At 55.0% G+C, this 21,814-nt stretch overlaps 1 protein-coding gene across 1 annotated transcript in view; it reads left to right on the top strand.

Annotated features, from left to right (window-relative positions):
• The window catches only part of J4E83_008033 (uncharacterized protein), a gene marked incomplete at both ends in the record, with an annotated part of 29,765 nt that extends 8,043 nt beyond the window's left edge, over positions 1–21,722 (top strand). Inside the window, one exon of the mRNA XM_049334930.1 lies at positions 414–21,722. Within this exon, the coding sequence (XP_049186081.1) occupies positions 414–21,722 (21,309 nt within the window). The remainder of the gene's footprint in view (positions 1–413) is intronic.
• Positions 21,723–21,814: the final 92 nt, after the last annotated feature.

The following is a 21,814-nucleotide window of genomic DNA, read 5'->3' as shown; positions in this document are numbered from 1 at the left end:
TAATCCTTGGAGATCGGGCCGAGTTTCCTCTTTCGACCTCGGATGATGCCCAACGCTTCACCGCCTCTGGAGACAACGACCTACCGCCCGAACTATCGTTCGAAGACAGCCGCGCGCTTCTAACGCGTCTTACAGGCCTTCAGCCTTGGCAGCTGGAAGCTTTCCCCGATGAGCTACCTCCGCTGCCGCTGTCTAGGCCAGGTTCGCCAACACGTTCGCCAGACGTCACACGTCCATCGACCGCGATTTCTCAACGTCGATTATCATCAACGGCAGTTCCCATACGCTTCCGCAAGCCCGTTATACCCTCTACCGTTGACCCTAGCTTAGCAGCTGATCCTCTTCCTGGCCCTTCACCAACCCGTTCTCGCCATGGCAAGACGCACTCTACAGAGTTTAGAAACTCTCGAGAGTTCCGACCTTTGTATCTGGTGGAGCGTAACCGCAAGTCCAATGAGATCGATGAGGTGTTGCCAGCACTTCCACCCAGTAGTGCTTCCTCAGTAGTCTCTGGCGCGGATTCAGAAGAAGAGTTTGAGTCTGCTCAAGAGTCACCTTATGAGAGCGCTGGACAGTCATCTTATGACTCATTTTTCGATCCTTTGAGTACCGTAGCCGACCTCATTTCGTCTAGCCATGGACCGGAGCTTCAACATCCTGAGCTTGCACATCGCGAGATCGAAGAAGTCGAGGAATCCGGCCAAGCCACTCCTAAGGCCTCTGACTACTTCACAGGTGCCCAGGAAGCGTCCGCACCGTCTAGCGGTCCCAACTATGAATCGCTTACTGCGGCACTGGAGCATGCCAGAGCACAGGAACAGGATTCGTCCACCGACGATTTCATGTCGACTTTGACCTCCCCACAGGCGGAGACTCCTATTGAGACAAGCGAGCTGCTCGATGACAAGATGATGCGCGACGTTCCCAAGTCCCGCGACACTACTTCTGCCCCATCGAGCAGCTCTTCAAGACTTCAAGACGCTGCTCTTAGCGCAGTAGTGGGAGGATTGACAGCAGCTGCTTTGCGAAAACGCTCTCCTTCACCAACTCGATCTCAGCGCGATGACACCAAAGACAAGACTTCGCCAGAGCAACCTGAGCCCGAAACCATCGAACCTGTTGTCGAACCATCGCCAAAGGGCAAGGGTAAGGCCAAGAAGACCAAGAAAAGTAAGAAGGGTAAGGAGCCTGTCGCCGCCGAGTCTCCCGTAGCTCCGTCGCCTGTTATCCCATCGCCTGTAGCTCAATCACCTGAGGAGATAATCAAACCATCGCCCTCCTTCAGCTTCGCCACTACGTTCGTTGACAACGAAGAAGCTTGGGCCAAGAACAGGACTGAGTCCGTCGTTACGGACGATGCTACGCTTGTCGGCGAGCCCGTCGGAACGCCCAAGGATACCAAGGCATTTCAACAGAAGGTTTTGGACACTACTGCACCAAAAGAGGAGGAATCCACCGAGGTTAGACGCGCTGTCTTTGATGATATCCCCCACGAAACTGCTAGGTCAATTGAGCCTGTCGAAGAGGCAAAGCAGGGTCTTGGAATTACTACTGAACCAGCTGCCACGACTGTTGAAGTTTCACAAGACGCGACTATCGAGCCTAGCTCTTCCAAGTCTGCTGAACCCTCAATTCCCGAGCCGGTCATCGAAGAGGAAGTTGCGACTACACCCAAGTCCAAGAAGGCGAAGAAGAACAAGAAGGGTAAACGCGGCAACAAGCAAGCTGAGGCTGAGGCCGAGCCGGCAACCCTTGCAGAGGTCCCTACTCAAGATGATCAGATCTTGCCTTCGTCCGAGTCGCAGCAAGACACTTTTGAACGCGATATCCTCGAGCCATCTTTCGAACGCGAAGAGCCCAAGGACAAAGCCGAGGAGCCCAAGGACAAGGTCGATGTCATGGACTTCTTGGTTCAAGAAGAGGCACCAGCCGCTTCAACCGATGAAGCAGTTTCGCAAGAGGCGGTGCCTGCACCTACTGCTCCAGCAGTCCCCGAAGAACCACCAGCTCCCTCGACCGACGAAGCAGTCCAGCAAGCGACAGAGCCTGTACCCATTACTCCAGCAAACCCCGAAGAGCCCAAGTCGGAAGTTACAGCTGGGCCTGCCACGCCAGAGGTTCCAGCTCGGCCTAGCACAGCTGACGGCGCCGAACAAGCCAAGAACACTCCCGTCGAAGAAAACCGCCGAGCCTCTGGGATCGAAGGGCAATCGGCAGGTTCAGGCTGGGGTTCCGGCCTGTGGGGTGCTATTGGATGGGGCAAGAAGAAGGCCCCGCCGCCGCCAACATCCGAGCCTCCGTCTTCTCCGAAGCCCCAATCTGCCGTCCTCGCCGCACTAGCTGCAGCCAGAGAAGAGGCCAAGCGCAAGTCACAACCATCCTCGCCAACTGTGTCCGAGAGGAAGAGTTCCAAGTCCGAAAAGAGGCCTTCAATCTCCCGAGTGAAAACGCAGGATGAGACTTCAAAGCCGGAGCTGTTGCAGAAGATTGAGTCTAGGAGATCGTCTGTTCCTACACAGCGACCTACTGAGGCTACGACCCGCGAAATTGTCAAGGAAGAAGCCAGCTCCAGCGCTACACCTCCCACTGCGATCTTCACTGATGATGGCAAACCTTCTTTCGCATTCCCTCAGGCTTCCACGGCGCCTCAAGAACTATCTATCGAGACTCCCAAGGGGGGTCCTGTCATTGAAGAGAAGGCTACAAAGCAATCTGAGGATGCCACTCCATCTACAGCCTTCTTCACCGATGACGGCAAGCCGTCTTTCACGTTCCCACCAGTATCTACCAAGCCTGCAGCTGAGCCAACGACCAAGCCCGAAGAGGCACCTGTCTCCAAAGAGGAGAAGAGCCCTGCGTTTGTGTCCCCGCGTACCGCATTCTTCACCGACAACGGCAAACCATCGTTCACATTCCCGAAGATGTCACCCGCCCCCGCGGTTGAGTCAAGCGTCGCATCTAGAGAAGTTCCAGTCGCGAATGATACACCAGCTCCTGTTGATGTCTCGCCACGCAACGCTTTCTTCACGGATGATGGCAAGCCTTCGTTCTCGTTCCCTTCGATGCCATCTACGACTGCCGAGCAAGCTCCTTCGGTCGCAAAGGAAGTAGAGGTTGTGGAGGAGCAGAAGAAGCCAGCGTTTGTTGCGCCACCGAGCACTTTCTTCACTGATGATGGAAGACCTTCATTTGCATTCCCATCAGTGCCAAAGTCTACTGAGCAAACTGCCTCAACTGCCGTTGAAAACGCCCCTGCGAAGACACAAGAGCCAGCTGTGTGCATTGCACCTCAGACCAGCTTCTTCACCGACAATGGAAAGCCTTCGTTCACCTTCCCATCAGCGCCAGCACCGACCGAGCGCTCGGCAACGATCAGCAAAGACACCATCATTGAAGAGAAGCCCGCGGAGCAATTATCTCTTGGCCGAAGTGGTTTGTTCACTGATGCTGGGAAGCCCACCAGCACCATCGCTGACTTCACCCCGACTGAGTCTAGCGGTTCTGCTTATGACCGAATCTCGGTGGAACCTAGCTCGTCAAAGAAGAAGATCATCAAGACCAAGAAGGAGAAGAAGGCGAAGAAGAGCAGCGTACCGATTCCCGATTTTGATGAGCCTGCAGCCGATCTAGCCAAGTCTGTCGATGCTCCAGTTGACACTACGACAAAGGACCTGGGCGACCAGATGACCGCTGAGCCTGTTAAGCCTGACCCTGAAGCAGCCAAACCTGCTGAGGCTCCTTTGGAATCTGCGATCGAAGCTTGGGGCGAACAGCTAGTATCTGAGCCAACTCCTCTGACTGAAGAGCCGCCTATCGTTGATTCTGCCGAACGTACCGTCAAGCCCGAGCAACCAGTTACTACAGAGCCAATTACCATCGCCGAAGATGAAGTCACGTCACCTGTCAGCAAGAAGAAGGCCAAAAAGAGCAAAAGGAGCCAGAAGGCTGAACTCGAAAGCACTGAGGTCGAGACCGCAGCCCCAACGACTCCGACCCAACCTGCTGCTGAGCGTTCGCTGGATGCTCCTGCAAGCGAATCTGCACCTGTCACCGAGACTATTGCCGAACCGGTACCCGCAGAGGTCGTGCAAGAGAAGATCGTGCCCTCTAACACGGAGGCCGCAGAGCTTGTATCCGAGCTCGCACCGACTGTTGAAGAGCCTTCCCGTGAACAGCCCTCTCTGCCTCTCAATCTGGCCACACCGACAGAGCGTGAAGCACCAGTTGAGTCCTCGCCTTCGGTTCAAGACGACGCGCCAAAGACGAAGAAGAGCAAGAAGAGTAAGAAGAAGAGCGGTATCTCCACTCCTCAGGAGGAGCCTATGACTGCTACCGAGCCATCTTCTATTACAGCTTCTGAGTCTGTCGCCGATCAGCCGACTTCCGTTCCGGACGTAATTCAACCATCCGAGGTCGAGGCCGTTGACATTCCTCTGCCTGCTGAACAACCTGATGAAGATCTCACGCAGCCTCTCGAAGAGGCAGTCCCCCGAGATGTCCTTGCTGAGCAGGAGCCAATTCCCGAGCCCTCTTCCGCGCCTGTAGAAGCTGAGCTTCCTTCTACACCGAAGACCAAAAAGGGCAAGAAGAGCAAGCGGAAGAGCGGTACTGTGACACCCCAGCCTGAGGCCGAAGTTGTACCTGAGCAGACCGAGGCACCCCTCGAGACATCTGCCCCGATCAGCGAACCAGTCGCAACTCCAAGCGAAGTGGTTGACCGATCCCGCGACATCAAGCAACCTTCATCAGCTGAGCAAGTTTCCTCTGTCGAGACCTCCCTACCCCAGCAGAAGCCTGACGATGGAGCTGATGCCGCGACTGTCCCTCTCCCAATAGAGAGCTTCGATGAAGATCTCTCAACACCATTGGAGCAGCCGAAGTCTGTGGACGAAGTCACCCTTTATGTTGAACCGACAGTTGAGGATGCTCCATCAACACCCACTTCGAAGAAAGACAAGAAGAAGAAGGGGAAGAAGAGCAAGACTGTCGAGGCGCCTGTGGAGGAGGTTGTGGTTCAAGAGGAGGAGAGCAAGAGCAGGGAGACTGGTCAAGGTCAGGGACTCTTTGGTGCGGAGACACCAGTTCAAGAGAAAGATGTCGATGCGAAGGACTTGACCGCCGAAAAGACTGTAGCAGCTCTACCTCGAGAGCAGCTACAATCAGACATTGCGGAGCGTGTGAACGAGATTTCTGCGCCAGCTGAACCGACTCGACTTGAGCCCCTGTCTGAGGCTCCTATCGTCCCGACAGAAAATGCACCAATCGCCGAGCCAAGCCAGCCTGCGCATCTAGTGGTCGATGATGTTGCTGAAGCACCATCTTCTTCTAAGAAAGACAAGAAAAAGAAGAAGAGCAAGAAGGCGAAGGCCGAGGACGAAGCACCAACCACCCCGACCACCGATGTCCAGCGCGAAATAGAGCCTACTTTACAGACTCCTGAAGCTCAATCCGTTACCGAAGCTCTGCCTGAACAGCAACATCCCGAGCCTGTTCAAGAAGTATCGGTCGATGTTAGTCCGGAACCCAGCGCGGTTGCTGAAGACACTGCCAAGACTGTCAACAGGCAGATTCTCATGGACGTTCCAACTCCTGCCCGAGAAGCCCTAGTTGATGAGCCGATACGACCTGCCACGCCATTGGAGGAAGAGCCTTCGACGCCATCAAAGAAGTCTAAGAAGAAGAAGGCCAAGAAGGGTAAATCTGTCGAGATTGAACCCACTTCTGCAGATCTAGCCGATGTGCAGACGGAGTTCCAAGCTTCTATCGAAGCCGCTGGACCTGAATCGGAGTCAATTGAGGATACCGCACTCGCTGGATCTTCCAAGCCAATTCAAGAAGCTCAGGCCGAGACTGAAGCAATCGCAGCAGACCGAGCGATCGAAGTCGCGCCTGAGGTTCCTGCAGAGTCAGTCGCCGGAGCAGAGGCGGTGCCTCTTCCAGAGACGCCGGCCCGCGAGATCGATGAGCCCATCGCGGAGGTTTCTCAGCCTTCGGTGCCTGCCGAGAATGTTCCATCGAAGCCATTACAAGAGGCTTCAACCACCGAGGCAGAAGCAGTACCTCTTCCACAGACGCCAGCCCGAGAGATCGACGAGCCGATCGTGGATGATCTGCCAGCAACACCATCGAAGAAGAGCAAGAAGAAGAAGGCTAAGAAGGGCAAGTCACTTGACACCGAGCCAAGCACGCCTGTCACTGAAGTAACTTCCTCTCAAGCAGACCCGTTCGTGGAATCTGCTCAACCCGAGGTGCCCACAACTGAGACTATCCCATCGGTGCCAGTTGAGACTTCCAAGCCAGAGCGCGAGACTCCATCGGCTGAGCTTGTCGCTCTTCCCGAGACTGACGACAAGGATCTGGAAGAGCAGATAATAACCCAAGCTGAAGCCGCCAAGCCACAAGAAGAAGCATCACCAGCTGAGCTCGTAGCTCTTCCTGAAACCGACGACAAAGACCTCGACGAGCCTGCAATTCCCCAAGTCGAGGCTGCGGAGAACGTTACTGCTGTTCCTGAAGTCGTCACCGACATCTCTGATAAGGTGGATACTACACAGCCAGAGCGCAGCCAAGACCTCGACGTTCCTGTGGCTCCCGCTGAGCCTGTCGCCGAAGCCGAACCAGCTGAGCCAATCTCGAAGAAGAGCAAGAAGAAGAAGGGTAAGAAAGGCAAATCCATCGACATAACTGAGCCCAGCACACCGGTTACTGAGGAGCCAGCACCACAGTTCGACGTCCCTTCTGAGACTGTTCAAGAGGAGAAACGTATTGAGGATACTTTGCCGCCTTCGCAGGAAACGACTCGCACAGTTGTTGACATCGATGAGCCTGCACTCGCCCAGGAGAGCGTTACGGACGTTCCATTCGCGCAACAGAACATGCCTGTCGAGGAGATTTCGGTTGCGCCTACCCCTTCTAGTCAAACTATTGAGGACGAAGGCGCCGAACCTGTCTCGAAGAAGGGCAAAAAGAAGGCAAAGAAGGAGAAAGCCAACCAAGAGGCTGAAGTTGAACAAACCTCAGCAACTCCTTTGCCTGAACCTTCCACAGTGGATACTACTACCGATGCCAACCTTGACGTAGCTGCACCCAAGACTACTGAGCAACGCCAGACCGTGGAACCTTCAGAGATCGAGCCCAACGTTGTCGATGTCTCTTCCGAGAAACCAACCGACTCAGCTCCCAATGTTGCTACCACAACACCATCTCTCGAGACTACGGAGCGTTCACTCGACGACGTATCACCAACGGAGAGGACATTGCCCGAGACTTCACAAGTTCAAGATCAGGCTGAGGCCGAAGATGCTCCCAGTACGCCCAAGAAGAGCAAGAAGAAGAAGAAGGGGAAGAAGGGAGAGTTGGTCTCCGAACCTCAGACTCCCGTTATCGAGTCTGAGCCAGTCTTCCCGGAGACCACTGTTCAAGAAGCGCTTCCATCTACCGCTGCGACCACCGAAGAATCGGTTAGTCGGGATATTGCATCCGAGCCTACTGCCGATGTTCTACCTACGCCTGTCGAGACCTCTACTACTGAGCAAGACGTCCCTGCTCCTACAGAGCCAGCGCAGGTTGAGGAAGTGGTTCAGGCGATCGATCTTGAGCCAGCACGTGATGAACCTGTCCCAGAGCAAGCCACCGAGGAAGCGACACCACTCTCAAAGAAAGACAAGAAGAAGGCCAAGAAATCCAAGAAGGCTGAAGTTGAGAGTGAGATGCCTGAGGTATGTTCTGTGCCAGTCGAGACCGTCTCGAGGACCGTTGGTGAGTCGACTCGTGACGAACAAGTTCCGCCGACTGTCCAGGAGACACCCATCGAAGAGCCCGTCGTTGAGACGCAGATCGTTCCTGAGGCTACATCCCCAAGATCGATGCCAGTGGTCGCCGCAGGTCAAGACGATGTACTTCCAAGCATTCCCCTAGCTGAAGACGCCGCTGTCACCACTTCGACCGATATCGCGCCTGCAACTAGAGCGCAAGATGAAGTCACATTAGTCGAGAACGAAGACGTTGCGCCTGCGACTGAACAGCATGAGGAGGAGTCTGCTTCCAAGAAGAGCAAGAAGAAGGCCAAGAAAGCTAAGCGTGCTTCCATCGCCGAAGAGCCTACTGTTCCTTCTGTTTCTGAAGCGACAATCGAGGAGAAGGACACTATTCAACCTGAGCAAGCAGCGACTGTACCTGGACCTGCTGCGGCCTCGACACCTGTGCCTACCACCGTTTCTGATACCCTCCCTGAGACTGCCACAGCCGAGGGACTTTCTTTTGACACCAAGCCCGCGCTGGAAGTGTCTGTAGAGCGCGAAGCGACTGTCGATACCGCAACACCGTCCGTTCCTGAGGCCTCGGTTCGAGAGAAAGAGCAAGCGCCAGTCCCCAAGGAGCCAACAGTTGAGTCCAAGCCATCGGAGGAGATGCTGGCTGCCGATGCACCCGTGCCCGAGGTCACTGAGGAAGCCGCCGCTCCACTCTCGAAGAAGGATAAGAAGAAGGCAAAGAAGGCGAAGCGCGTTTCGATCGCCGAGGAGCCCACTTCTATCCCGTCAACGCCTGTCGAAGAGAAGACTGAGCCAGTGCTGGAAGAGCCTACATCTTCAGCTACAGAGGCACCCGCCTCGGAAGTCCCCGTTGTGGAAGAGGTGCCGAGCACTGTGTCCGACGTTGCCCAAGACACTTCATCTCAACCTACGCCTGCCGAACAGCTCATTGTTACACCCGAGCCCGCTTCTGAAGAACTCAGCCAAGTTGAGGCTGTGCCAGAGATTACCAGCCCAGTCTCGAAGAAGGATAAGAAGAATTCGAAGAAGTCAAAGCGCGAATCGACTGCTGAGGCGGAGGCGGAGATCCAAGTGGAGACACCAGCAGAAAAGTCATTAGAGCGCGCTCTTGACGACGCTGCTGACATTGCTGCTCCGGTTCCTGAGCAGCAGCCCGACGAAGCCACATCAACGAAGCCTACTGCAACTCCCGTGATTGCTGAGGAGCCGAGCAAGAGCGAAGTGCCTTCTGCCGTTCCAGTTGAAGAAGAGCGATTTCCCGCGACCACAGTTGTAGAAGAGCTCCCGTGTGAGGTAGTGACTTCCGAGCCAGTCTCTGCCACCGTTCCGACCGAGACTTCGGCAGAAGAGCCCGTAGCGACATCTTCGACCATCGATGAGCCAGCCACACCCTCCAAGAAAGACAAGAAGAAGGTGAAGAAGAGCAAGCGCGGATCAGTCGCAGAGGTCGAGCCATCTCTGCCTTCCACTCCCGTTGATGAACCCACTACAAAGCTTGCCGAAGCAGCCAAAGACATCTCCACTGTTGAACAAGAGCCTGTAGTGTCAGATGTCGAGCCGAAAGAGCAGTCAAACGTTGGTCCTACTGTTTCCGAGGATACTACAGCCCTCACTCCTGTTGTTGATCAGACGGTCACGGAACCTACGGAAGAAGAGGAGGTGTCGAAATCGAAGAAAGACAAGAAGAAGGCCAAGAAAGCCGCCAAGAACGCTGAGGCTGAGGCTTCTGAACCTATTCTCTCCGACAAGCCTTTGACCGAAGCAGCTCAAACTACTTTGATCGAGCAGCCTTCCTCGGTGGTGCCTGACACGACAACTACGACTATCGACGAGGCTCCGCGCACGGACGTTGACGATTCGATAGCCCCTGCTACAGTCGCCGCTGAGGACAACGAAGGCAAAGAGTCAGCTACCAGCCGCGATGTGAACGACTCTACCAAGAACGAACAACTTAGCATTGCGCCTGCAGCTGACAACGCGGTTGAGACTGCCACTTCAGACGCACAGACGATTCCCAGCACCACTGCTACCTCTACAGACGTCCAGCCGGACGACGAGCAAGAACCAGAGGAATGGGCTGGGCTATCGAAGTCGCAAAAGAAGAAGCTGAAGAAAGCCAAACGCGCATCCGTTGCTGAGGTAGAACCATCCCGGCCAGCCACACCTGCAGAGAATTTGTCAAAGGTTCTTTCTGCCGAGCCTCAGTCATCTGTTCCCGAAGTGGTTCAGGAGCCCACTACTGAGCAATTGCCCCAAGCGGATGAACTCCGTGCTCTGCCAGTCGCGGAACCTATCAGCGAGGGGAAGCAGGCTGAAGCATACCTCGAGCAGCCCACCGCAACTTCGGAGCCAACAACCACCTCAACCCCAGCTGAAGACCCTGCACCAACCACTGCTACACCAGACCCGTCACCAGGCGATCCCAAGCCGCCAGACAAAGAGCTCGAAGCGCCTTCGTCCCCTTCCTCCTCCAAGAAGGACAAGAAGAAGGCCAAGAAGCAAGCTAAGAAGGCAACACCTGCGGAGCCTTTTTTAGTAGATGAGACGCCTGAGGCAGCCAACTCTGATACTCAGCCGTCTCTGTCGATTCCTACACTTTCGGAGACCCAACTACCTTTCTCGGGGATACCGACACAATATCCCCCCCAATCTTTTACGAATAATGAGCTTGTTGATGATTTTGATGATAAGAAGGAGGCGAAGATTGATGATGCGAGGGAGGAGAGGGAACATGAGGAGGAGAAGAAGGATGAGGAAAAGGAGGATGTTCACAGGGAGGTCGTGGAGATGAGAGATGAGGAAGAACAGAAGAAGAAGGTGGAGGAGATCGTTGCCGAGGCTGATCAGCGTGGAGAGCCTTCGGTCGTAGTTGGAGAATTCCCGGAGCAGAATGCCACAGAGGCTATCGCTATTGAGGAGAAGTCAGTGGGAGTTGAACAGCCTTTCGAGTCGACCGCGCCGCAAGAGCCCATAACTGCCGTTACAGACGTTACCGAGAAGGACATCAAGGAGCAAGCACCTATCATGGAAGACCACGCTTCTGAGACAATCATTCCAGTCGATTTCGCCCTTGCTGAGCCATCTGTGGCTCTGGAAGCCGACTCAGCGCCCACACTGGAAGACCCAATTCCGGTAGAGACGCCCCAAGAATCCACACCTACTCCGATGGTCGTTGAAGAGGATCAACCGACCGCTCTGCCGCAACAAGACGAGCTCAATGAAGTTGTGGAGGAAGCTTTTCAGACACCAGTGGCACAACCGACCCGTTCACTCGGCGAAGCTGGTGACGACTTGGCCACCCCTTCTAAGAAGAGAAAGAAGAACAAGAAGGGGAAACGTGCGTCCACAGTAGAGGAGCAAGAGCAAGCCATCAGCGTTTCTGAGCCTGAGCGCGATGCTGCGGACAAGCCAAGTGAAGACATTGCGGTTGCAGAACCCAAGGAACCAGTGGCTTCTGCAATTGAGGCTGTCAAGCCCCTAGAGGATGTCGCAATCGTTCGAGACATTGAGGTTGCGCGTCCTTCCGAGCCTCAAGCGGATACAACGCCTGTCGTCGAAGAAGCCGCCCTGCCCAAGGACAAACACGCTACGTCTGATGTCCAGGAGCCTGTACCCGTTCCGATCGCGACAGAAGAGCGCGAGGACACGACCACGCAGCCTGAGACCGCCACGTCTTTGCCTGAAGTGGGTGAAGAAACGACTAAGGCAGAGGCTTTGTCCCAAGACGTTGAACGTACGGTCGAAAACATCGAAGAGCCCGCCATTGTCGTTCGGGAAGTGGAGCAAGTTCCAACGCCGACAATCGAGGAGCCGACCTTTTCAAAGAAGAGCAAGAAGAAGAGCAAGAAGGCCAAGCAGGCGTCGTCTATCGAGACCGTTCCTGAAGTTCAGTCTTCCCAACCAGAGGAGCTGCCATCCGTTCAGCTCGAACCAACCCCGCTGGCGTCTGAGCCAATCAACGAGTCGGAAGTGTCACGTGAGTTCACGGTTCCTGAGCAGGTCGAGGATGTTCAACCAGCATTTCCGACAACAGACGACAAGACTACCGGCCCAGAAGAGTCGATCTCGAAGCCTGTCGAAGAGACGCAGCAACCTTCGCTACCAAGCATCAAACGTGACGCGCCCGCTGAGGTTCCAGAAATCGTATCCGAGCCTCCAAGGACAACACAGCTTGAGCCAACAACTTCTGATGCCCTTCAACCGCCCACGGAAGAGCTTCCCGTACCTTCGCTCTCGAAGAAAGACAAGAAGAAGAGCAAGAAGGCCAAGAAACAGTCTCAAGCGGAAGAAGTAGTGGAGGAGACCACTCCTGATGTACCTCGAGATGTATCTCGAGATGTTACTACGGAGGCCGCGCCCACTTCGGTCATTGGAGAAGTTGCCGAGGCGATCGTCGAGCCAATTGCTGAGCCGGTCGTGGAATTGGTGGCCGAGCGAGCCATTGAATCAGCCACCGAGACAACGCCGGTCATTGAGTCCACACCAGTTGAAGATGCATCCGCACCAAAGCCTGAGGACATGTCGTTCGTTCCAGAGACTACCGTCAACGAGCCGACAACGTCTGACGATGCACCAGCGCCTACCACCGAAGACATCCGCGAGTTCCCAGAGCGTACGGAATCAAAGCTTCAACCAGAAGTGATCTCCAAGCCTGTAGAAGACGCCGCTCAGGTACCGCTGCCTGAAGATCCCATCATCAGCCCACCAGCCCAGACAGTCCGGGAGGAGTTCGTTGGCCCAATCCAGCCTGAGACCACATCAGATGCCCAAGACGAGCAACTTCCGACCCCAATCGTAGAGCTAGAGGCTCCACTCGAGATCGCTAATGCCGCACCGTTGTCCAAGAAGGACAAGAAGAAGGCCAAGAAGGCGAAATCGAAGGCTTCCGACACTGTCACGGCTGTCGATGAAGTCGCGGTACAGCCCGAGGTCGAGAATGTCCAAGATGTCGGCGCTAGCAGCAATGAGCCAGCACCTCAAGATGTGCCACTTTCTTTGCGTCAGGAAGCTACTGTGGTTGAGACAGTTGTCCCTATGAATGACCAAGAGCCTTTACTGGACGACCGCGCACTTTCCATGCCCCCAACGGAGGAGACCAAGGAAGAAACCGAGAAGTCCGATCTTACACCGCCTCTCGTGGACGCTATTTCAACGCCCTTGCCTGATACTGCTCAAGAGCCTATCATTGAACGATCGATCGAAGAGGTATCAGCCATCGATGCGCCAGTCACTGCGGCGCAAGAGACTCCTGTTACACAGGAAATCGCAACCGAGAATCAAATCGAGGAGACAGTCAGCCAAAATGTGCCAGACACCACTGTCACTCCAGAGATCGTTGAAGAGCGATCTTCTGATGTACCAACGACGGACGTTGAGCCTCAAGTCGAGGAGCCAGCATCCCCATCGGTCTCCAAGAAGAAGAGTAAGAAGAAGGGCAAGAAGTCAGATGTCGTAACGCCGGCTCCCGAAGCCTTGCCTACAGCAGACTCCGACAACGTTACTTCTACGATTGAGGATATCGCGTTGCCTACAGCCGAAGTACAAGACACCATCGCATCAATTCCAGATGAGCAGCCGAAGGTCGAGGCTCCGATTCAACCAGAGATTACCGTACTGCCAGAGACTGTCAGTGAAGTACCTGCCACCGAGACTGCACCTCCAGTCAACGAACCAGTTTCGGTACCAGAGACGACCGTCGTCGAGGAAGTCAAGAATGAGACCGTTACGCAGGAGCCCGTTCTTGAGCGTAAGCTGAGCAAGAAGGAGAGGAAGAAGGCCCAGAAGCAGGCCGCTGCTCAGGTCGAGGAATCCATCGTTGAGGGGGAGCGAGTCGTGGAACCAGCCACGGAGCCAGCCACTGAACCCACTATCGAGCCTGTTGCCGAGTCTACCGTCGAGCCTACTGTCAAGCCAGCGACGGTAGAACCAGCGCCTGCACTCGATACCACTACGGTTGAGCGTGTTCAAGAGACTGACCCAGTGGTACATGAGCCTGCTGTTGAGTTTTCATCTTCACGTGAGGTACCCGAATCGACGATCGAGACTTTGCCTCAAGAAGCAACAGTGGAGGACACATTTGTTTCCACTCCAAAGAAGAGCAAGAAAGCGAAGAAGGACAAGAAGAGCAAGACGCAACCTGCTGTTTCTGATCTCCCCGAGGAGCCTGTCAAAGAAACATCGATTCTTCCTGAGCAAGTACAAGCAACGGAAACGTTCGAGACTGAGCCCGCCGCCACCAAACGACTACAGCCTATCAACCTACAGGATCAGGACACAACGATCCCAGAGACTGAGCCAATGACTTCGACGACCGCTCAGATCGAGGAGACGACAACGGAGTCTGTGAAGACGGAAGAGCCTGTTGTCCATGCCAACATTACTCCCGAAGTGATCGAACAGCCTCAACAGCCGGCTTTCTCACAAGATATGGACGTCGACAAGCTACCAGGAGATGTCCCAACAGGCACCACTGACGTCCAGGATCGTTCTGTCCCCGAAGCTGATGTGGCCTTTCTCGCTGTCGCACCACCGGTCTTTGAAGAGTTCCAGCAACAGCCCACTCGAGAGCTAATGCCAGACGCCTCAGTCGAAGCGTCAGCGGAGTCAACTACCGTAGTCGAGGAGGCCAAGAGCGTCCCAGAAGCACAATCCGAGAGCATTGAAGCCCAGCCATTCATCCTTGAACCGACCATTCCGGAGGTACCTGTTGCATCATCTCCAATCGCTAGAGAGCTGCCATCGGAGGAGCCATCGGAGCCTACAACGGGAACAACTGACTTGCGCGACGAGCAAACACTGTTTGAGCCTGTGGAAGAAAGTTCCCTTTCCCGCTCAATGTCGAAGAAGGCGAAGAAGGCCAAAAAGGACCGGAAGTCTCTTGCTGACAGCGAGCTTTCTGGACCCGCTACGACTGCCAGTGAAGCCCCTTCAGAAATTGTCACCGAGACACCCATTGAGCAAGTCATCCCTCAGCCAACTACCACCGAGACCACGAAGGAGTTGGTACAATCTCCCACGCCAGCAGAAGAGAGTGCGCCGGTAATCCCAATAGTCGAGGAGACCCCAGTACCTGCCGTCGCCGAAGCTACTCCAGAAGACGACTACCGGAGCCTTGAGGAGCAGCAGCCTATCGAGCCTATCGAGTCCACCACGACGCACGAAGAAGCTCGTCAAGTCACGCATGACGACTCTGTTCTAGCAAACGAGCCCTCCCCCTCTCTCAGGGCGATCCAAGATGAAGCTGCCGATCTGCGACTCCGTGCAGAAGCACTCGATGCTGAGCTCGCCACACAAAACGACGCTGATGAGCCCTCCATCATCGAGCCCGCTTCCATGTTCGCTATCGTCAAAAAGCTCACGAAGAAGGACAAGAAAAAGGCGAGAAAGAGCAAAGGCGACACTGACGCTATGCCGACGACTCCTGCGGCCGAACCTGAGGCTGCGGTTGAGACGAAGGAAGTCGTCGAGACGCCCGCATTCGTGTCTGCGCCGATCTTGGCAGAAGAGCAAGTTGTCGACAAGGGAGAAGTTGTCGAAACACCCTCGCTGACAGAAGATACCATTGCGACCGATGGGCCTTCTCGCAAACTGAGCAAGAAGGAGAAGAAAAAGAAGGGCAAGCAGCCTGCAGTCGATCCAGTCGAATCTTCCGAGACAGCATCGCCGTCGAGCGCGCCGATCGTTGAGTACCCAGAGCCAATCGCCGAGCAGCCAACAGAGTCACCATCAGTCGTCACTGAGCCTTCAGCAGACACTGTCACGCCAGAGAAAACTCACCAGGCTTCCCGTTCCATCGATACTGAGCGAGTAGTACTTGATGAGCCAGCTGCAGCCGACATCCCGGCCCCATCTACCGTTACCCAAGATCTTCAAGAAACACTTGTGGAAGAGGAACTACTCCCGTCAAGGAAGTTCAGCAAGAAAGAAAAGAAAAGGGCTAAGCAAGCTGCCGCGCTAGAGGATGCAACATCTTCTCTATCTGAGGATGTTCCGTTCTCTACTTCGACTGAGTCTCGGGAAGTAGCTTTGCCTGACTATGAGGTAGCTACGTCAGTGCCAGCACCTCCCAGTGAGGGTTTCCCTGCGACGAGTGTCGAGGCTTCCAAAGAGGCAGCTGTTAAGGAAGTTCCGGCTATGACGCCGAGCCAACGTGAGGTGGAGACACAGATCGATACCTCAATCGTTACACCAGCAGAGGCAACCACGGACAGTCTACCACCACCAGTCGTCGAGCAACAAGAGCCAATTCTTGAGGAGCCATCCATTCCATCTCCTAAGCTGGGCAAGAAGGGCAAAAAGAGAGCCAAGCAGGATACACTCCCCGCGCAGGAACCCGAGGCGCCCGTTACGGTAGACGCACCGTTGCCCGAGACCAGTGAGCCCATCGTTACGGAGATACCGCACACAACCCAAGAGGTGTCCAGGGACACTTTCTCTCATAGACCAGCGACCGTTGAACTTCCAATCGCGACCGACTTCATGGAAGAAGCACTTCGGTCAGAGGCATCTACTGTGCCACGATTTGACCCAGAGCCAGAGGTTAAAGTCACCGAAGTGCAGCCCCAACCGACTCCCATCGACCTTGCCATCAAGACTTCCATTACGGAAAGCACCGAGCAGCCTCGCGAATTCCCTGTTGTGCGTGAATCAGAACCAGAGTCTGCGATTGCTCCGACTCTCGTACGCAAAGAGAGTAAGAAAGACAAGAAGGGCAAGAAGCAAGACGTGGTTGCTAAACAGCCTGTCACATCGAGAACCGACGATGTAGTGGTCTCTGAAGACGTCCGAACTGAAGAGCAGCCTGTTGACTTGTCAAAGCCCATGGACCAGCAAGTCACGGTTCCCATGGACATCCTAACTGAGCCCACACAAGACACGTCAATCGCGCCAGTCCTGGAGAAGCAGCCCCAAGAGATCATTCCGCCAAGGAATCTTTCAGAAGAGCGTGTGACCGTTGACGCTCCAGCGACGGAAGCCACCCCCGAGGCCGAGACGACTCCCACGAAGAGTAAGAAGCAAAAGCGCAAGTCAAAGTCTCCGAGGACTTCAAGAGAGCCCGCTAGCGTTGCGCCCATCGTCCCCGTCGAGGAGACCGCCCCTGAACCGACTATTGCGCGTCAGATTGTGTACGACAACCGTCAAGATACGATCCGAGAACGCAGCCTTTCTCCCAGGAAAAGACCTACAACACCGTCAACGCCCGGGTCGCCAGTAATTGGAGCAATTCTCAGCCAGCCGAAGAGGGAACACGTCAGGTCCATGTCCAACGTCTCTATCCCTGATCTCCATGTCAGAGCCAGCGAATCCGATAGCACTACTCAGCACCCTTTGTTGCACAAGAAGTCATCCAAGAAACACAAGTTGGCAGCTTTGTTTGAGCGCGGTAAATCACCTGATGGTCCCCCTGCGGAACGAGGTCTGCGAAAAGAAGGATCTGGCAGTGTCAGAAACCTCGCCGAGCAATACGAGAGTCAATCACGATCTGTCACGCCAATTCTACCTCCGTCTCCCGAGAAGCGTTACCTGTCTCGATCTCCATCGCCTGAGAAGCGTCAGCTCCATTCTCGAGTTGCATCTCGTAGTCAACTTGGCTTGGCATCACCAGTGCGATCAGATTCGAAGTCACCCGCCAGAGACATAGACTTCGCAGCTACTGTCGCCGCCAGTTTGCAAGAGTCTGGTTTCGATCCTGGATACGTCATCAACGACAGAGCTTTCCATCGCTCGAACTCCCTATCAGGAGCTCGCGATATCACGCCTGATGATGATATTGCCGCTGCAAAGGAAAGAGCCGGCAGATCACGACTCGGTAGCTTGAGTCGCTCATCATCGGTCTCCGGCTCGCCAAAACTACGACCACTTCAGCCTAGCGGACCCGATGTTCTGCCACCCATCGAAGTAGCAATGGCAACGACTGACACTGCTTCGTTCGACCCACTGGATGTGCTCAACGACCCCGCTTTTGCAACGCGAAAGTCGCCTCCTGGTGTTCTTGAAGAAGCTGACCCTGATGAGTTGGCCGGGTCGTCAAGTCTGAGAAGGAACAAGAGCAAGAAGAAGCGTCATCCGATACCAGAAGCTCCAGTGGAATCTGAACACATTCGTGAAGAAGCAGACGCTTCAGTTGCACCGATTGTTCGAGGCAAGAAGTCAAAGAAAGACGAAGAAGGAGCTCCACGTCTGCAAGACCGTGTTGAGTATGCAGCTTCAGAGACTCCGGCGATCGAGGCTCATCGAGATGTGCCTCTCGCTGTTGAGACTCCAGCTGACTCCACAGTCCGCGGAAGTGAGCCTGCTCAGTCCGTGCCTCGCGCGCCAACCTCCACCGATGTCCTTCCGGAGGTGCCAACGCAAACAACAGGTTTGGAGGCCAAGTCTATCGACGTCAAAGAGGAAGATTCAAACAGACAAGACACGATGACGAGGAAGGAGAGGCCCAGGAAGTCAGCGAAAGACGCCAAACCTGCAACCACTGAGGATGTGCCCGTACTGCCCGTGACATTCGATCAGGAAGCCCGTTCACTGACCGCTGGAGAGCCGAAGGAATATCCATTTCCACAGGTGACGCAAGAGAAGGAAATCGAGAGGAAGAAGGAGGAGACGCGCAGGCGAGAGTTGGAAAAAGAGAGGGATATGGATGCATGGGCTCCATCGCCAAAAATGAAGAGCAAAAAGAGCAGGAAGACTGAAGAGAGGGTTGAGGGGAAGTCGAGCACCGCGCCGAGGGACGCACCACCAGCCGATACACGAGCTGCCGTTCCTGAAGCTCACAAGCGCAGGACACATCCTGTATCCTTTGACGATGAGCAACCGGACGAGAAGCGCTTACATACGTTGGAGTCCACTCAAGAGCCTCAGTTCACTACTGAGCGAACAGCGTCGCCAGCGCATGTCGTCGCATCAGAGCGCTCACGCACCGACAAGCGCTCCAAGGAAGCCAAACCATCAACACATGGTGCAGCACCAGCCAACGAGCCATCATGGTCATTCGCCGAAGTTCGAGACGACAGCGGTCAGGAGCCCGCCACTGCACAGTCAGCACAGTCAGTCGAGAAGGCAACACGTACGCTGAGGCGGTCGAAGGAACCGAAGACTCCTCTGAGTGCATCAAAACGCTCAACTGCAACTGACCAAGATGCCGAAGACAGCCCTGCTTTGCCAACACACCCAGTGGTTTCTGGCGCGACAACCCCAGGCACCGAATTTGCAACGAAGGAGCGAACCTCGTATCTTTTCGATTCCTCGCCATCGACACGCGCCTATGGCACTTCACCAGCAGTTGGGCCGCAAACACCCGCTCATGATACTCAGAGAGTTGATGATACTCCGTCAAAAGACAAAGGCAAGAAACCACGCACAGAGTCGCAGCACGGTCGAACATCGCCTACGAAGGAGATTGTACAGAAGGAGTCATACCAATCCTTGTTTGGAGATCCAAATGAGAAGAAGGGTGAGACCCTTTCCACGCCTGTCGCGAAGTCCGAACGCACACCAGGCACCAAGCAACTCGAGTCCATTGAAGAAGTCAGCCCGGATGACACCAAGCACAAGAAATCACGATCCATCGCTGATGTCGGCGCGCCAGAGCGAGGACTCAAGTCAGCTCGTCGCACCGAGAGTCTCAGGCAACTTTCTGATCGTCTGAGATCACCTCCGCCCAGCACGCCAACACCCACTGGTCGTCGAAGTGTGGCATCCATGGCAGAAAACTCAGGTGGAAGAGACTCACCATGGTCGCAGGTCAACGACAGCGTTGACCGAACCATGACTCTCAGCCCCGCACGCCGCATGCCTCGCTCCTCTCCGAGCGCAGACCCGTTGAAGCAGTACATTGCTGAGCAACGGTCTCCCAGTGTTCAAAGTCAGCGTTCCCTGAGCAACATCGCGAGACTCAGGTCTCCGGATCAGGAGCGGCCTATGAGCTCTATGAGCAATATCAGCACACGTTCGGACCGGTCGTTGAGAAGAGTGGACCGGCAAACGTCAGGTGACCTCAGATCAGCCTCGAGGCTTGGCGAGGCCAGTGCGCAAGACGCTAAGAGCGCGCAACCCAATCTCTCCAGCACGGCGCTCGCGGCTGGAGCAGCAGCCATCGCAGGTATCGCCGCCCCACCGGTTTACGACCCAGTCCGGGGTACAGGTAGAGGTCGCCGTACCAGTATGGCCGAAACCTTTGTAAGTAGTTCGCAGTTGTTGCGCACGCCGCTTCTGATTACTGACTGTCTTTTGCAGGAAGCATGGGGTGAAGCCCAAAGGTCGCCTAGCTCGCCCTCACGTCCACCAAGCGTGCGCAAACGTCAAAGCATGCAGATCATGGACCTGCAGACGCAACTTGACCAGCTAGCTGCGCAAAACTCAGCTGTCGAGACCGCCAAAGCCAAGGCTGAGGAGGCTTTGCAAGCTGCACAACATCAGCGCCAAGTTGACGAGCAACTGGTACTTGAAGAAGTAGAAGCACGTGACCGTCAGATTCACCAAAGGGATATCGACATTGCGCAACTCAAGGATACGCTTCAACGACTACAAGAAGAGATTGCGCGCCTGAATCAACTCAACAACGCACTAACAGACGCCAATCGCAACCTGACCAACGATGCCAATGAACGATATGGTCAACTCCAGTCCGAGGGACAAATGGTGCATGAGCAATGGCAGGCATCGCAACGAGAGCTAGAGAGCCTCCGCAGTCAATACGCTCAGCTTCAGGCTGAAGGCCAGGCAATGCAACAGCAATGGCAAACATCACAACGAGACTTGGAGGAACTTCGCCGCCAGCATACTCAGATGCAGCGAGGTCTCGCAGATGCAGTCCGCGATGAAGTTGGCGAAGCACTCGATGAGCGCAATGCCGAAATCGACCGTTTGACCGCAGAGCTTGCGACTGCACGCGAACAGATTAAGAACCTTCAAAAGCAGATCTTGGCTTCGAAGAAGCCTAGTGAGAGCTTCCTCACTGTTCGCGATGAGGACTACTTTGACAGCGCCTGTCAACAACTGTGTCAACATGTCCAGCAGTGGGTGCTGCGCTTCTCCAAGTTCTCTGATACTCGCGCATGCCGCCTTTCATCAGAGGTCGCAGCTGATACACGACTAGATGCATCAACGCGTCAGAAAATCGACACTCGCCTTGACAATGCCATTCTCGATGGCTCAGATGTCGATTCACTCTTAGCGGACCGTGTCAAGCGCCGAGACGTCTTCATGTCCGTGGTTATGACCATGATCTGGGAGTACGTCTTCACCAGGTACCTATTCGGTATGGACCGAGAACAGCGCCAGAAACTCAAGGCGCTGGAGAAGACGCTTTCAGAAGTCGGCCCACCACGCGCTGTGGCACAATGGCGAGCTATCACACTTACCCTTCTTGCGAGAAGAGAGCCTTTTATGCAGCAGCGCGCTCAGGACACTGAAGCTGTGGTGCACGAAATCTACAGCACACTCTCGACACTTCTTCCGCCACCATCGCATCTGCAGCGCCAGATCCAGGAGTCGTTGCGCAACGTGATGCGCTTGGCAGTGGAGCTATCAATTGAGATGCGCACGCAACGCGCAGAATACATCATGCTGCCGCCGCTACAACCCGAGTACGATACCAAGGGCGATCTCGTCGCCAAGGTTACTTTCAACGCCTCTTTAATGAACGAACGGTCAGGCGAGACGACGTCGAACGACGAACTCCAAGCCCGTGGGTCGGTGGTCAAGATTGTACTGTTCCCCCTAGTCGTCAAGAAGGGCGATGACTTCGGCGAAGGCGAGGACGAGATTGTCGTCTGCCCAGCCCAGGTCCTGGTCGCCGGAACCAAGAGCAGGAAGGTAGTGAGGGTCATGAGTGGAGCGATGTCGATCAATCGTCCCGACTCACGAGCAAGTCGCATCAGTCGGGTAACGAGCGTCGCGCCCCCTGAGAGCACGATCATGGACTACGAGCAACCTGGCAGCAACATGATCTAGATGGACGGCCGATTGGATGTTTTTCTTATTTTACCTTGATAGCGTGGGCGGGTTTTGTGTTTGGCGTTTCGGATATCATTTTACCACTTTAC

This window comes from Alternaria metachromatica (assembly GCF_023757995.1).
Source record: "Alternaria metachromatica strain BMP 0045 chromosome Unknown scaffold_21, whole genome shotgun sequence".
Classification (NCBI taxonomy): Eukaryota; Fungi; Ascomycota; class Dothideomycetes; order Pleosporales; family Pleosporaceae; genus Alternaria; species Alternaria metachromatica.
This window is presented reverse-complemented; position numbering and strand designations above follow the sequence as displayed.